General features: G+C 44.0%; 1 protein-coding gene across 1 annotated transcript in view; it reads left to right on the forward strand.

Moving 5' to 3' along the window:
• The window catches only part of LOC139376891 (WD repeat domain 27), a 151,309-nt gene that overhangs the window by 2,071 nt on the left and 132,090 nt on the right, over positions 1-17,148 (forward strand). The window contains exons 4-11 of the mRNA XM_071119880.1: positions 230-343; positions 557-608; positions 686-756; positions 876-1,002; positions 1,780-1,876; positions 7,962-8,044; positions 9,215-9,279; positions 15,854-15,975. Coding sequence (XP_070975981.1) covers positions 230-343; positions 557-608; positions 686-756; positions 876-1,002; positions 1,780-1,876; positions 7,962-8,044; positions 9,215-9,279; positions 15,854-15,975 — 731 coding nt within the window. The remainder of the gene's footprint in view (positions 1-229; positions 344-556; positions 609-685; positions 757-875; positions 1,003-1,779; positions 1,877-7,961; positions 8,045-9,214; positions 9,280-15,853; positions 15,976-17,148) is intronic.

Raw genomic sequence — 17,148 nt, forward strand, 5'->3', positions numbered from 1 at the left:
TTCATCCTTTATAACAAGTGTTTGTGTTATGTTTTTATAATTCTTGTAAGATGATGACAAATGAATGGACAATAAAGTTATCTTATCTTCTATTGCATACACTGTTTGTTTGACTGACCTCCAGATAGAGGATGTGCTGTCTGTTTGACTGACCTCTAGATAGAGGAAGTGTTGTCTGTTTGACTGACCTCCAGATAGAGGATGTGTTGTCTGTTTGACTGACCTCCAGATAGAGGAAGTGTTGTCTGTGCTGGCTGGCCACCTGGGACCTTTGACAGCAGCTGAGTTCTGTCCATGGAACAAAGACATCCTGGTGTCCATATCAGAAGACCGCACGTTTAAGGTACACTTGGCTTCAGTTGTTTTGCTTGAAGTCGTTTTTGCATCCCTTATCAAAGTGTACGCTACACTGTACAAATGAAATGACTAGCTACTAAGTCAGCTGTAGCTTGCATCATTTCACATGTGCGATCATCTGTTTATTGCTCCAAGAGAGACTGTTGTCATAGGAACAGGTTTTAAATGTTTACCTATTGATCATTTCTCTTTTCGAAAGGTTTGGGGATTAAAAATGGAACAGATTCTCTATCAGTCTGCTGTATTGTCAGGTATGTGAACAGTGGATACACCAGTTTACGGTACATTTGGTTTGATATTTATTAAATAATAACTCTCTGTCCTCCAGCATCTCCACTACTCAGTATGTTGTTCTTGGAGAAGAGCAGGCAGCTTGTCACTGGTTCTGCTGATGGACAGGTTGGTCTCTCTCACTCTCACTCACTCACTCACTCACTCACTCACACACACACACACACACACACACACACACACACACACACACACACAGTAAATCTGGGATTTCCCATTGTTTCCAGGTGTGGAGCTTCACTCTTCCTGAGGACCACAGATGTCATTTGGTGACCAAATTGGACCTTCACAAGGTGCAGCAACGACACCAAAGACACCTGGACACAGTGGTCCCACAGACTGGTGGTGTACTAGGTAAGAAGAGATAGTAAAGTAGTTATGGACATGATTTGTTTGTTTCCTGTGATGTGTTTTAGCCATATGCCTGCTAGCCAAAGACACATTTTCATTTTCACATAACGTTTGGAACATGAACTTGAACTTATTTCCCACTTTTTCTCTCACATAATGAGTAAAATAAAATGTAAACTTGAAAGTGTTTTTCCTAACACTAGATGGAATCAGAACACTGAGTTATGTTCTGTAGGAGGTTTGGGGTTATATAGTAATATGCAGTGTCTAACTGTCCATCCAATAACTCAATAGCATTTTTTTGCTATATTTCGTAAAGACTATCATGGACACTCTTACTGACAGTTGTGGCTGCTTTGCGTGATATATTGTTGTCTCTACCTTGCCCTTTATGCTGTTGTCTGTGCTCCAATGTTGTTTGTACCATGTTTTGTGTTGCTACCATGCTGTGTTGTCATGTGTTGCTGCCATGCTATGTTGTTTTCTTAGATCTCTCTTTATGTAGTGTTGTCATGTGTTGCTGCCATGCTATGTTGTTTTCTTAGATCTCTCTTTATGTAGTGTTGTCTTGTCTCTCTCTTCGTGATGTGTGTTTTGTCCTATATTTTTATTTTCTTAGTTTTATTTTTAATTCCAGCCCCCCGTCCCCACAGGAGGCCTTTTGCGTTTTGGTAGGCCATCATTGTAAATAATAATTTGTTCTTAACTGACATGCCTAGTTAAATAAAGGTCAAATAAAATAATAAATGACCTCAAGCCACCTCTTGTGTTACATTCCAGGAATCACTCCAGACCCAGTGGAGACGGCAAAGCCAGTCCTCAGAATTTGTGCTTATCACAGGCGCTGGCTACCTGACATTGATCATGGGCAGCAGAGGTAAATGGGTTTCTCTCCAGGGTCCATGTGCTGTAGATAAAAGGGGTTAATGCAACACATTTCCTAATTTATCACTTGACACATCACGTGTTTAACCCATTGTCACAGTCAATTTTAGCAGATGTTTGATGCCTTTGTAGTTTATATCAATGTTTCTAAACCTTTTTCGATTACTGTACCACCAAGTACATCTTGCTCTGCCCGGACTTCCCCTGAAATACCTCTCATGTGAATTGCCCCCTCATCTGTAGCCATGAAATGCTTTGAAAGGCTGATCATATCTCACACCAACACCATTATCCCAGACACCCAGGACCCACTCCAATTCGCATTACGGCTCCAACAAATCCACTGATGACGCAATCTCTATTGCACGCCACAATGCCCTTTCTCACCTGGACAAAAAGAACACCTACGTGAGAATGCTGTTCATTGACTACAGCTCAGCATTCAACACCATAGTGCAATCCAAGCTCATCACCAAGCTAAGTATGCTGGTACTGAACACCTCCCTCTGCAACTGGATTCTGGTGAGGGTAGGCAACAACACATCCGCTACGCGTGCTTAGTCCCCTCTTGTTATCCCTGTTCACCCACAACTGCGTGATCGCGCACAACTCCAACACCATCATTCATTTTGCAGACGACACGACAGTGATAGGACTGATCACCTACAATGATGAGACCGCCTACAGGGAGCAGGTCAGATACACTGCCAGGACAACAACCTCTTCCTCAACTTGAGCAAGACAAAGGAGCTGAACTACAGGAAACGTGAACTACAGGAAACAGTGGGCGCCACCATCCACATCGACAGGGCTGTAGTGGAGCAGGTCACTAACAACCTATTGTGGTCCACACACACCAACACAGTTGTGAAGAGGGCACGACAACGTCTCTTCCCCATCAGGAGGCTAAAAAGATTTGGCATGGGCCCTTAGATTCTCAAAACATTCTACAGCTGCACCATTGAGAGCATCTTGATTGGCTGCATCACCGCTTGGTATGGCATCTGATCGCAGGGCTCTACATAGGGTAATGCGTACAGTGCAGTACATCACTGGGTCTATACCAGGCGGTGTCAGACGAAGGCCCTAAACATTGTCAGTAACCCAAGTCATAGCCTGTTCTCTCTGCTACCGCAAGGCAAGTCTGGAACCAACAGGACCCTGAACAGCTTCTAACCTCAAGCCATAAGACTGCTAAATAGTTAGTTAAATAGTTAACCAATAACTACCTGGACCATCTGCAATGACCATTGACTCTTTTGTCTCATCACATACGCTGCTGTTACTGTTTATTATCTATCCTGTTGCGTAGTGGCTTTATCCCTACAAGTATGCTACAGTACCAGTCAAAAGTTTGGACACACCTACTCATTCAAGGGTTTTTCTTTATTTGTACTATTTTCTACATTGTAGAATAATAGTGAAGACATCAACACTATGAAATAGCACATGGAATCATGTAGTAACCAAAAAAGTGTTAAATAAATCAAAATAATATATATTTTATATTTGAGATTCTTCAAAGTAGCCACCCTTTGTTTGCCTTGATGACAGCTTTGCACATTCTTGTCATTCTCTCAACCAGCTTCATGAGTTAGTCCCTGGGAATGCATTTCAATTAACAGGTGTGCCTTGTTAAAAGTAAATTCGAGAATGTCTTTCCTTCTTAATGTGTTTGAACCAATCAGTTGTTTTGTGGCAAGGTAGGGGTGGTATACAGAAGAAAGCCCTATTTAGTAAAATACCAAGTCCATATTATGGCAAGAACAGCTCAAATAAGCAAAGAGAAATGACAGTCAATCCGGAAAAGTTCAAGAACTTTTAACGTTTCTTCAAGTGCAGTTGCAAAAACCATCAAGTGCTATGATGAAACTGGCTCTCATGAGGACCGCCACAGGAAAGGAAGACCCAGAGTTACCTCTGCTGCAGAGGATCAGTTCATTACAGTTAACTGTCTCTCATGAGGACCGCCACAGGAATGGAAGACCCGGAGTTACCTCTGCTGCAGAAGACAAGTTCATTAGAGTTACCAGCCTCAGAAATTGCAGCCCAAATAAATGCTTCACAGAGTTCAAGTAACAGACACATCTCAACATCAACTGTTCAGAGGAGACTGAATCAGGCCTTCATGGTCGAATTGCTGCAAAGAAACCACTACTAAAGGACACCAATAAGAGACTTGCTTGGGCCAAGAAACACGAGCAATGGACATTAGACCGGTGAAAATCTGTCCTTTGGTCTGATGAGTCCAATTTTTTTATTTTTGGTTCCAACTGCTGTGTCTTTGTGAGACACAGAGTAGGTGAACGGATGATCTCCGCATATGTGGTTCCCACCATGAAGCAGGAGGAAGTGTGATTGTGTGGGTGTGCTTTGCTGGTGACACTGTCTGTGATTTATTTTGATTTCAAGGCACACTTAACCAGCATGGCTACCACAGCATTCTGTAGTGATATGCCATCCCATCCCATCTGGTTTGCGCTTAGTGGGACTATCATTTGTTTTTCAACAGGACAATGACCCAATACACACCTCCAGGCTTTGTAAGGGCTATTTGAATGAGTAGGTGTGTGTCCAAACTTTTGACTGGTACTGTACATATCTACCAAATTACCTCGTACCCCTGCACAATTAATCGGTTCTGGTATCTCGTGTATATATCGTTACTCATTGTGTATTTATTCTTTGTGTTATTATTTTTCTATAACTTCTCTTTTTTCCTCTTTGCATTGTTGGGAATAGCCCATAAGCATTTCACTGTTAGTCTACACCTGTTGTTTACGAAGCATGTGACAAAGATTTGATTTGATTTGATTAGACTTTACCAGTAGGCCTATGGTCTAAGGATTCTTTTCAAGTACCCCTGTGGATAGGCCAAGTACTCCTGGTTGGGAACCACTGGTCTTTATTACAGTCTACTAGGCCTGTTTCCCCAGGTCATGTAGAGAGTGCTTGATTCGTCATTATTTCCACAGACCAGGAGTTTTGAGTGATCCAGGAAAATATGATATCATAAATGTAAATATATAACGTCACCATTTACATTTCTCCAGCCTTGCAGGTGTTCACGTCTTTATTGGTAGTGACTAACAGGGTATGTTGGGGTGTCAGAGTGGTGTTTCCACAGCGATAGCAGGACACTTCCTATTAAAGGCTAGTTAAAGTGCCGTTAACAGTCTCAGGCTGTCCAATCAGCACTTGTTGCCATGGTGAAGTACTGTAGACACTATGCAAAGCCTGGGATGCACAAGGGGTGCACGTGCAGCTGTAGGCCATAGGGTGACTGGGTGATTAGTATAGAATGGTCAGGACTCTCAGGGCACAAGACTCTGACTTTGATATGTCCATCACAAGGAGTCTTAGAGTAGGCATTAAAGCTATGCAGTGTGTCACAACAGAAGCCGGGTCCCAGATTGGTTTGTGCTATATAGCCAACTCATGTCAGTATACATAACCATCTGTACAGCTAACTCATGAAGGCATGACAGTGACCATAGGAGGTGACAATCTGAGACCAGGCTACCATATCAGTATATACAAATAAATGTTTTAGCAGTTATAGAGACACAACTTGTATCACAGACTTATAGGCCTAGTCAATCATGGTTTGTTCTTTCCTACTACAGTACAAGTTTATTTGTCAAGTCGAGACAAGGCATGGATTTCACTACTTAAACTAAACAGTGGACTATGTTGGACACGATCGTTGTTGGTTGAAGAGCCTCCTCTCCCTCTTCCTGTCTCCTCTCCTCTGCCACCCTGTCTTATTTATTCTACAGCGTGAGATGGCTATAGTTCCCTGGTTTCTACCTTATGATGTACATACAGTACCTTTGGAAAATATTCAGACCCTTGACTTTTTCCACATTTTGTAACGTTACAGCCTTATTATAAAATATATTACGTTTTTTCCCCCCCATCACTCTACACACAATACCCCATAAGGACAAAGCAAAAACATATTTTTATACATTTTTGCAAATTTTTTACAAATAAAAAACGGAAATATCACATTTACGTAAGTATTCAGAACTTTTACTCAGTACTTTGTTGAAGCACTTTTAGCAGCGATTACAGCATCAAGGCCTCTTGGGTATGACTCTACAAGTTTGTATTTGGGGAGTTTTCCCCCATTTTTCTCTGCAGATCCTCTCAAGCTCTGTCAGGTTGGATGGGGAGCGTTGCTGCACTGCTATTTTCAGGTTTTATCGACCCAGAGAATTTTGTTTCTCATGGTCTGAGGGTCTTAAGGTGTCTTTTGGCAAACTCCAAGCGGGTTGTCATGTGCCTTTTACTGAGGAGTGGCTTCTGTCTGGCCACTCTACTATAAAGGCCTGGTTGTTGGAGTGTTGCAGAGATGGTTGTCCTTCTGTCCTTCTGTAAGGAACTTTGGAGCTCTGTCAGAGTGACCATCGGGTTCTTGGTCACCTCCCTGAACAAGGCCCTTCTCCCCCGATTGCTCAGTTTGGACTGGGCGGCTAGCTCTAGGAAGAGTCTTGGTGGTTCCAGACTTCTTCCATTTAAGAATGATGGAGGCCACTGTGTTTTTGGGGATCTTCTATGCTGCAGACATTTTTTGGTACCCTTCCCCAAATCGGTGCCTCGACACAATCCTGTCTCGGAGCTATACGGACAATCCCCTTGGCCTCATGGCTTGGTTTTTGCTCTGACATGCACTGTCAACTGTGGGACCTTATATAGACAGGTGTGTGCCTTTCCAAATCATCTCCAATCAATTGAATTTACCACAGGTGGACTCCAATGATGTTGTAGAAACATCTCAAGGATGATTAATGGAAACATGATGAACTTGAGCTCAATTTCGAGTCTCACAGCAAAGGGTCTGAATACGTATGTAAATATGGTATTTCTGTTTTTTATATTTTATACATAAACTGTTTTCGTTTCATTATTATGGGGTATTGTGTGTAGATTGCTGACTTTTTAATTTATTTAATCCATTTTAGAATAAGGCAGTAACGTAACAAAATGTGGAAAAAGTCAAGGGGTCTGAATACTTTCCGAAGGCTCTGTATGCAGCATTAAACCAGGGGAAAATTCAGCCTTGGCTTGGATCAAACACAATGCTCCCAGTTGGTTGTGTGTGTGTGTGCCTTGCCATCTCACCAGTTGCCGGCCACACTGTCTTTCTTTAGTGTGGGGTTACATTGTCATCTCCTCTTTAGTGTGGGGTTACATTGTATTGTCCTCTTTAGTGTGGGGTTACATTATATTGTCCTCTTTAGTGTGGGGTTACATTGTATTGTCCTCTTTAGTGTGGGGTTACATTATATTGTCCTCTTTAGTGTGGGGTTACATTATATTGTCAACTTTAGTGTGGGGTTACATTGTATTGTCCTCTGTAGTGTGGGGTTACATTATATTGTCCTCTTTAGTGTGGGGTTACATTGTCATCTCCTCTTTAGTGTGGGGTGACATTGTCCTCTCCTCTTTAGTGTGGGGTTACATTGTATTGTCCTCTGTAGTGCGGGGTTACAGTATCTCCTCTTTAGTGTGGGGTTACATTGTCATCTCCTCTTTAGTGTGGGGTGACATTGTCTTCTCCTCTTTAGTGTGGGGTGACATTGTCTTCTCCTCTTTAGTGTGGGGTGACATTGTCTTCTCCTCTTTAGTGTGGGGTGACATTGTCTTCTCCTCTTTAGTGTGGGGTGACATTGTCTTCTCCTCTTTAGTGTGGGGTGACATGTGGGGTGACATTGTCATCTCCTCTTTAGTGTGGGGTTACATTGGTGTGGGGTTACATTGTCATCTCCTCTTTAGTGTGGGGTTACATTGTCATCTCCTCTTTAGTGTGGGGTTACATTGTCATCTCCTCTTTAGTGTGGGGTTACATTGTCATCTCCTCTTTAGTGTGGGGTTACATTGTCTTCTCCTCTTTAGTGTGGGGGTTACATTGAAGAGAAGACAATCTACTGAATCAAAGGCCCTTTGATGGAATAATGTGTAACAGCGTTTTCCACATGGTTCTCTTCCTGTGCCCCTCTGCTGTGTGTGTGTATACGTGTTTTTCCATATGGCATAAGGTTCTCTCCCTATGCCACCTGTATTGATAACAGCTGGGTGTGGATGGGAAGCTCTGATGGCCTCTACCTGGTTGACCTGGGCACCTCTGAGCTCCACATGACACTACTTTTCAGAGGTATGCTACTGCCCTCTGTGTGTGTGTATTTCTGTGTGTGTGTGAGAGAGAATGAATGATGTGTCGATCTTGTGGGGAAAGGGGAAGAACAGCTTGGAAGATGAATAAGAATAACACCATGCACTGTATACTGTACATCAGTTATGACAGTATTTGTATTTATTATGGGATCCAGTATAGTGTGTCTCACTGACATATGCCCATGTGTAGGATGGGTGTGTGTGTGTGTCTCACTGACATATGCCCATGTGTATGATAGGTGTGTGTGTGTGTGTGTGTGTGTCTCACTGACATATGCCCATGTGTATGATAGGTGTGTGTGTGTGTGTGTGTGTCTCACTGACATATGCCCATGTGTATGATAAGAGTTAGTGGAGATGTGTGTGTGTGTGTGTGTCTCACTGACATATGCCCATGTGTAGGATAGGTGTGTGTGTGTGTGTGTCTCACCGACATATGCCCATGTGTATGATAGGTGTGTGTGTCTCACTGACATATGCCCATGTGTATGATAGGTGTGTGTGTGTGTGTCTCACCGACATATGCCCATGTGTATGATAGGTGTGTGTGTGTGTGTCTCACTGACATATGCCCATGTGTATGATAGGTGTGTGTGTGTGTCTCACTGACATATGCCCATGTGTAGGATAGGTGTGTGTGTGTGTGTGTGTGTGTGTGTGTGTGTCTCACTGACATATGCCCATGTGTATGATAGGTGTGTGTGTGTGTGTGTGTCTCACCGACATAGGCCCATGTGTATGATAGGTGTGTGTGTGTGTGTCTCACTGACATATGCCCATGTGAATGATAGGTGTGTGTGTGTGTGTGTGTCTCACTGACATATGCCCATGTGTAGGATAGGTGTGTGTGTGTGTGTGTGTCTCACTGACATATGCCCATGTGTATGATAGGTGTGTGTGTGTGTGTGTCTCACCGACATAGACCATGTGTATGATAAGAGTTAGTGGAGATGTGTGTGTGTGTGTGTTTCACCGACATATGCCCATGTGTATGATAAGAGTTAGTGGAGATAGGTGTGTGTGTTTGCCTCACCTACATAGACCATGGTGTCAGATAAGTCCATGAGATCTATGGTTTTACCCTTCAGCAGACATTTGTATTCCACCCTTATTATTTGTTAGCTATTATCCCACTCTGTCTCTCTTACAGACCACCCCAACTTGAGCATCACCATGGCTGGATCATGGGCCATGTCCCAAGGACTGGATAACAGTGTAAGTAAATCACCATTGAGACCTGCTTCACTGTTGTCATGGGCCATGTCCCAAGGACTGGATAACAGTGTGAGTAAATCACTATTAGACCTGCTTCACTATTGTTTCACTTCACTGAATAGGAATTTAGGACAAAAGCAAGATGGAGGGGGAGGCAGACAGACACGGGTGTAATTCCCTGAAATTAGGCCTACCTTGCACTGTAACACATAATTGCCTCTCATTCATAACAGAAAAACTCACTTTCCTCCTGGATGCAAACCACAGGCAACCCTTGTAAAGCCTTTACATCTCCCATAGTCCTAGTCTCGTGAAACCATAAACTGCTAATTGCATAGTTACACTGAACCTACAGTATTTTTTATATGTGAAGTCTCTAAGACGCTCAAAATTAAGTATAGGGAACAAAAGTTTGAAAACAGTGTATTTTTAAGAAATCATTTTTTGTATGGAGTAAAATGTCAGTTGTAAAAAAATCTATATTATTATGAAAAATGAGCAGCTTCCAAGAGGTGTGGAAAATACTCAGAGGTATGGAAAGTGGACAGAATGGTGGAGAAATACAACACACAGGTCCTCTCAGAGCTAGATAAGATAGTGAGCAGTGTGTCTCACACAGCTCTGTCCTCTACATAAAAAAATCAGTTATGACCCAGATGCAGACAACATCAATTAACAATGGTTTAATTGTATTTATTTTAATAACCTTTATTTAACTAGGCAAGTCAGTTAAGAACACATTTTTATTTACAATGACGGCCTAGGAACAGTGGGTTAACTGCCTTGCTCAGGGGCAGAATGGCAGATTTTTACCTTGTCAGCTCGGGGATTCGATCTATAAACTTTTCGGTTACTGGCCCAACGCTCTAACCACTAGGCTTCCTGACGCCCAAATAATCCAACAGGGGCAGGCAATAGATAATCCAACAGGGACAGGCCATAGACAGGTCAAGGCAGGCAGGGGCAACGGTAGCAGACGGCAGGCAGGGTCAGGGTAGACAGAGGTCAATAATCCAGAGTTGGGGCAAAGGTACAGGTCGACAGGCAGGCTCAGGATCAGGGGCAGGCAGAGTGGCCAGACAGGCAGGGTCAGGGGCAGGCAGAGTGGCCAGGCAGGCTCAGGGTCAGGGGCAGGCAGAGTGGCCAGGCAGGCTCAGGGTCAGGGGCAGGCAGAGTGGCCAGACAGGCAGGGTCAGAGGCAGGCAGAGTGGCCAGGCAGGCAGGGTCAGGGGCAGGCAGATTGGCCAGGCAGGCAGAGTCAGGGGCAGGCAGAGTGGCCAGACAGGCAGGGTCAGGGGCAGGCAGATTGGTCAAAACCAGGAGGGAGAGAAAAAGAGAGACTGGGAAAAGCAGGACACAAAAACGCTGGTTGACAAACAAGACGAACTGGCAACAAACAAACAGAGAACACCGGTATAAATACACAGGAGATAATGGGGAACATGGACGACACCTGGAAGGGGGTGGAGACAATCACAAAGACAGGTGAAACAGATCAGGGTGTGACAAAAAGATTGTCGCCTCTATAGTGTGGATCCCTGGCTATACATCCCTGACTTGTTTGGAAATGTCCCTTCTCATACCACTTTGACTTGATTTACTACATATATAGTAGGGATGTGACAAATGGAAATGTTTTCTTAACGTTTAAACTGCAGTTATTTTTAAAATCTGTTTTCCGTTAAAGCGATAAGAAAAATGTATAAAATGTGAATTCACAATACAGTTGCGTCGATGCCAGCAACAGTTTAGGTCTCACGGTACGTCCCTTTCAGATGGTTAAGCATTGCACCTGTACTACCATTACTGTACCTAAATTCCACTTCACAAAGTTTGCATTTCCTTTTCATTTAACTTCTTAAAGTATTGCCATACAGCACCCCGCTCCTGTCGCTTGCCTTTCTCTGTAATCTTTTTCCAACTGTTAACGACGACGATGTAGTGGTGAAGAATTGATTCCTTAACTCAACTTAAAAATTCGGAATCTTAAGAGAATATTGACACTCAGAAATGGGAGTCAACTCTGGTGTTGACTCCCATTCCCGAGTGTCAATATTCTCTTAAGATTCAGTAGTTTTGGAATGGAGGATACTGATCAGTTGCCGCACTTCTGAGAACACAAACACTCATCTTTTTTTGAGAGCTAGCGAGGGATGGAAAAAGAGGGAGAGGCACAGTATAGGCAGGTCGGTCACCTGGCAGAGATAGTCAGAACTGTGCGCTAGGCCTTTCTATCTGCAATCAAATGCCGTATCTCGCAATTTCTTGCCATTCAATGTCTCACAACTTCAGTAAAGCAGGATCTATCATCAATGAATAAGCTAGGATACTGAGATGAGCGCGATGCAACACTTCGGTCACGCACAGTAACTTGCAAACTATTATGGACTACAAAGGGAAGCACAGCCGCGAGCTGCCCAGTGACACGAGTTTACCAGACGAGCTAAATAACTTCTATGTTTGCTTCGAAGCAAGCAACACTGAAGCGTGCGTGAGAGCAACAGCTGTTCCGGACGACTGTGTGATTACGCCCTCCGTAGCCGACGTGAGTAAGACCTTTAAACAGGTCAACATTCACAAGGCCACAGGGCCAGATGGATTACCAGGATGTTTACTCCGAGCATGCGCTGACCAGTTGGCAAGTGTCTTCACTGACATTTTCAACCTGTCCCTGACCGAGTCTGTAATAACAACATGTTTCAAGCAGACCACCATAGTCCATGTGCCCAAGAACACCAAGGTAACCTGCCTAAATGACTACCGACCCGTAGCACTCACGTCTGTAGCCATGAAGTGCTTTGAAAGGCTGGTCATGGCTCACATCAACACCATTATCCCAGAAACCCTAGACCAACTCCAATTTGCATACTGCCCCAACAGATCCACAGATGATCTGTTGCCCTTTCCCACCGTGACAAAAGGATCACCTATGTGAGAATTCTATTTAAAAAAAAAGAAGAAAGTATTTCACCTTTTATTTAACCAGGTAGGCTAGTTGAGAACAAGTTCTCATTTACAACTGCGACCTGGCCAAGATAAAGCAAAGCAGTGCGACACAAACAACAACACAGTTACACATGGAATAAACAAACATACAGTCAATAATACAATAGAGTGTGTGCAAATGAGGTAGGATAAGGGGGGTGGGGCAATAAATAGGCCATAGTGGCGAAATTATTACAGTATGGCAAATTAAACACTGGGTTGATAAATGTGCAAAAGATGAGTGTGCAAGTCGCAATACTGGGGTGCAAAGGAGCAAAATAAATAACAATATGGTGATGAGGTAGTTGGATGGGCTATTTACAGATGGGCTATGTACAGGTGCAGTGATCTATGAGCTGCTCTGACAGCTGGTGCTTAAAGTTAGTGACGGAGATATGAGTCTCCAGCTTCAGTGATTTTTGCAGTTCGTTCCAGTCATTGGCAGCGGAGAACTGCAAGGAATGGCGGCCGAAGAAGGAATTGGCTTTGGGGATGACCAGTGAAATATACCTGCTGGGGCGTGTGCTACATGTGGGTGCTGCTATGGTGACCAGTAAGCTGAGATAAGGCTGGGCTTTACCTAGCAACGACTTATAGATGACCTGGAGCCAGTGGGTTTGGCAACGGATATGAAGCGAGGGCCAGCCAACGAGAGCATACAGGTCGCAGTGGTGGGTAGTATATGGGGCTTTGGTGACAAAATGGATGGCACTGTGATAGACTGCATCCAATTTGCTGAGGAGAGTGTTGGAGGCTATTTTGTAAATGACATCGCCGAAGTCAAGGGTTCGGTAGGACAGTCAGATTTGCTAGGGTATGTTTGGCAGCATGAGTGAAGGATGCTTTGTTGCGAAATAGGAAGCCGGTTCTAGATTTAATTTTGGACGGGAGATGCTTAATGCTATTCAATGACTACAGCTCAGCGTTCAACACCATAGTGCCCTCAAAGCTCATCACTAAGCTAAGGATCCTGGGACTAAACACCTCCCTCTGCAACTGGATCCTGGACTTCCTGATGGGCCGCCCCCAGGTGGTAAGTGTAGGTAACAACACATCTGCCACTGATCCTCAACACAGGGGCCCCTCAGGGGTGTGTGCTCAGTACCCTCCTGTATTCCCTGTTCATCCATGATTGCATGGCCAAACACAACTGCAGACTTAATGATGGTGTTGGAGAGGACACAACAGCCTGATCACAGACAACAATGAGACAGCCGATAGGGAGTTCAGAGACCTGACTGTGTTGCCAGGATAACAACCTCTCCCTCAACGTGATCAAGACAAAGGAGATGATTGTGGACTACAGAAAAATGAGTTCTGAGCACACCCCCATTCTCATTGACGGGGCTGTTGTGGAGCAGGTTGAGAGCTTCAAGTTTCTTGGTGTCCACATCACCAATAAGCTATCATGGTCCAAGCACACCAAGACAGTCGTGAAGAGGGCACGACAACTCCCATTCCCCCTCAGGAGACTGAAAAGATTTGGCATGGGTCCTCAGATCCTCAAAAAGTTCCACAGCTGCACCATCGAGAGCATCCTGACTGGTTACATCACCGCCTGGTATGGCAACTGCTCGGCCTCCGATCGCAAGGCACTACAGAGGGTAGTATGTACGGCCCAGTACATCACTGGGAACAAGCTTCCTGCCATCCAGGACCTTTATACCAGGCGGTGTTAGAGGTTGGCCCAAAAAATGCCAAGGGCTCCAGCCACCCCAGTCATAGACTGTTCTCTCTGCTACCGCACGGCAAGCGGTACCGGAGCGCCAAGTCTAGGTCAAAAAGGCTTCTTAACAGGTTCTACCCCCAAGCCATAAGACTCTGGAACAGTTATTCAAATGGCTACCCTGACTATTTGCATTGTCCCACCCCAACCCCCATTTTTACACTGCAACTACTCTCTGTTTATTTTCCATGCATAGTCACTTTACCTACATGTACATATTACCTAAATTACCTAGACTAACCGGTGCCCCCACACGTTGACTCTGTACCAGAACCTACTGTATATAGCCTCACTGCTGTTATTTTATTGTTGCTCCTTATTTATTTATACATTTTAATTTTTTTCTTAAATCTGCATTGTTGGTTAAGGGCTTGCTTGTAAGTAAGCATTTCACTGTAATTCCTGTTGTATTCGGCGCATGAGACAAATAACATTTGATTTTTATCTGCGCATGTGCACGGGGCTCGCTTCGTGCTTCAACGCTCTTAGTTGTTGTGGAAATTGACCCACTATGCTGTTTACTTTCTGCATCTACATGGATTTTTCTTAACGTTAACACGGAACCCAAACCGCCTGCCGCGTGCTCCATCGTACATTAATTATTTTTTTACCCCCACACCAAACACGATCACGACACGCAGGTCAAAATATCAAAACAAACTCTGAACCAATGACTTTGGGGACAGGTCGAAAAGCATGAAACATTTATGGCAATTTAGCTAGATAGCTTGCACTTGCTAGCTAATTTGTCCTATTTAGCTAGCTTGCTGTTGCTAGCTAATTTGTCCTGGGATACAAACATTTTACCTGAAATGCACAAGGTCCTCTAGTCCGAAAATTAATCCACACATAAAACGGTCAACCGAATCGTTTCTTGCCATCTTTTTTTATTTTTTTATTTTACCCCTTTTTCTCCCCAATTTCATGGTATCCAATTGTTGTAGTAGCTACTATCTTGTCTCATCTCTACAACTCCCTTACGGGCTCGGGAGAGACGAAGGTTGAAAGTCATGCGTCCTCCGATACACAACCCAACCAAGCCGCACTGCTTCTTAACACAGCACGCATCCAACCCGGAAGCTAGCCGCACCAATGCGCCGGAGGAAACACTGTGCACCTGGCCACCTTGGTTAGCGCACACTGCGCCCAGCCCGCCACAGGAGTCGCTGGTGCGCGATGAGACAAGGACACCCCTACCGACCAAGCCCTCCCTAACCCGGGCGACGCTAGGCCAATTGTGCGCCGCCCCACGGACCTCCCGGTCGTGGCCGGTTACGACAGAGCCTGGGCGCGAACCAAGGAACTCTGATGGCACAGCTGGCGCTGCAGTACAGCGCCCTTAACCACTGCGCCACCCGGGAGGCCTGTTCTTGCCATCTCTCCTCCTAGGTTTTTTCTTCTCTTGACTTTATATTGCGATTGGCAACTTTCATAAATTAGGTGCATTACCGCCACTAACCTCGTTCGTCTTTCACTCACGTGAACCAATGACCAATGAGGAGATGGCACGTGGGTACCTGCTTCTATAAACCAATGAAGAGATGGGAGAGGCAGGACTTGCAGCGCGATCTGCGTCACAAATCGAACTGACTTCTATTTTAGCCCTTACTAACGCAGACGCGCAGTGGGTGCGATAATTGAATAATATAGATTTCTAAATGTATTTTGCAACACGAGTGGTGTAGTCAGTCTGTTAATGTTAAGGATCCCAATTTCGTTTAAGTGTTTAAACGTTCACACCACTAATATATAGTACTTCTCATACAGTACATTTGTCAATGACCTATGCTCCTCACAGAGTAAAAGGGTTCAGTCACAGTACAGTACTCACATCATTTCATTTTCTCTCTCCCCCTCCTCCAGATGATCTTTGTGGTGACCTCTCTATTTGAGGCCCTGGTGTCTGTATTGGATGTGAGACTGCTGGGGTCAGGGTCCGTGGACAACCTCTGTCAGCACCTGGAGAGGCTCTCCGTCATGCCCAGGTTTGTGTTTGTTTGTGTGTACTTCTGTTACCTTCTGGGGAAGACCCTGTTTTGGGTGGAGGCTATATCTGTATAGTGGACACAGGGTCCACTGAGGTGCTTAAAGTACTTGAATTTGGCACTCTGAAATTCAAGTACTGGCTACCTTGAAAATCAGAAATGACCTCAAGCTGATACTTAAAATGTACTTGAATTAAAATGAGAGTAGAACAGAAAATAATCAAATATATTACAAAAATATTACAAAAATGTATTGGTCTTGCTAATTAGTTTCCAGGCAGACTACTGAGTTTTACAGAACTGACTGATTAGGCGCCAAACGTCACATCTATAGCGTCCCCCAAACAAAAAAAACCTGACTCTCGGAGAATGAGTGTACAACTGGTAAATAGTTGCTGATATTTCAGTCAGATGTCTAGCTAGCCAGGTAGCTCAAGGTTATTAACCAGGTAGCTAGCTTTAACTAGCTGGCTAGAAGGATGAAGTTAGAAGCTAACATAGAACGGAGCCTGACCTTAGCAGCGGAAGTTGACTGAAATTAAGTTAGCTATAATCAAAAGATGGGCTACTATAAGTTCTCCAAACAAAATACATTTTCTTTACTGAGAGTAGTGAGATAGACAGTGATGAGTCAGGCTGCAATGAAGGAGGCAAAGGAGATGCACAGAGAGAGGAAGCATTGAAGCAAACAGGGAGAGAGGTTACTAGTACAGTGGTTCCCAAACTTGGGGTCCTTGACCCATGTGGGGTCCCCTAAAATTTAAATAGGGTCTCATGAGAGCATTTTTGTTATCAAATACATAAATAACTTGTTTCTCTTCAAATTGGTATAGAATGCAACATTTTAAGTAACTAAGTGCCTTTTAATGTCAATTCACTTTTGTGTCATAATGTGTTGGGACAGCCTGTGGGACCAACAATTTAGTAAAATATAAAGACAATGTAATATTATTATCATGTACACTGAACAAAAATATAAACGCATCATGCAACAATTTCACAGATTTGACTGAGTTACAGTTCATATCAGGAAACCAGTTGAACTTAGAACTTGTAAGGTAGTGATGAATAGTACGTTTTTTTTTTCATGAGGTTGTGGCGATATACTGGCACCCGGAGGTGACTACAATGGCATAATAGGAACTATTGCAAATTGATGGTCCTTGAAAATAA

The sequence above is a fragment of the Oncorhynchus clarkii genome, chromosome 20 (genome assembly GCF_045791955.1).
Source record: "Oncorhynchus clarkii lewisi isolate Uvic-CL-2024 chromosome 20, UVic_Ocla_1.0, whole genome shotgun sequence".
Taxonomy (NCBI): Eukaryota; Metazoa; Chordata; class Actinopteri; order Salmoniformes; family Salmonidae; genus Oncorhynchus; species Oncorhynchus clarkii.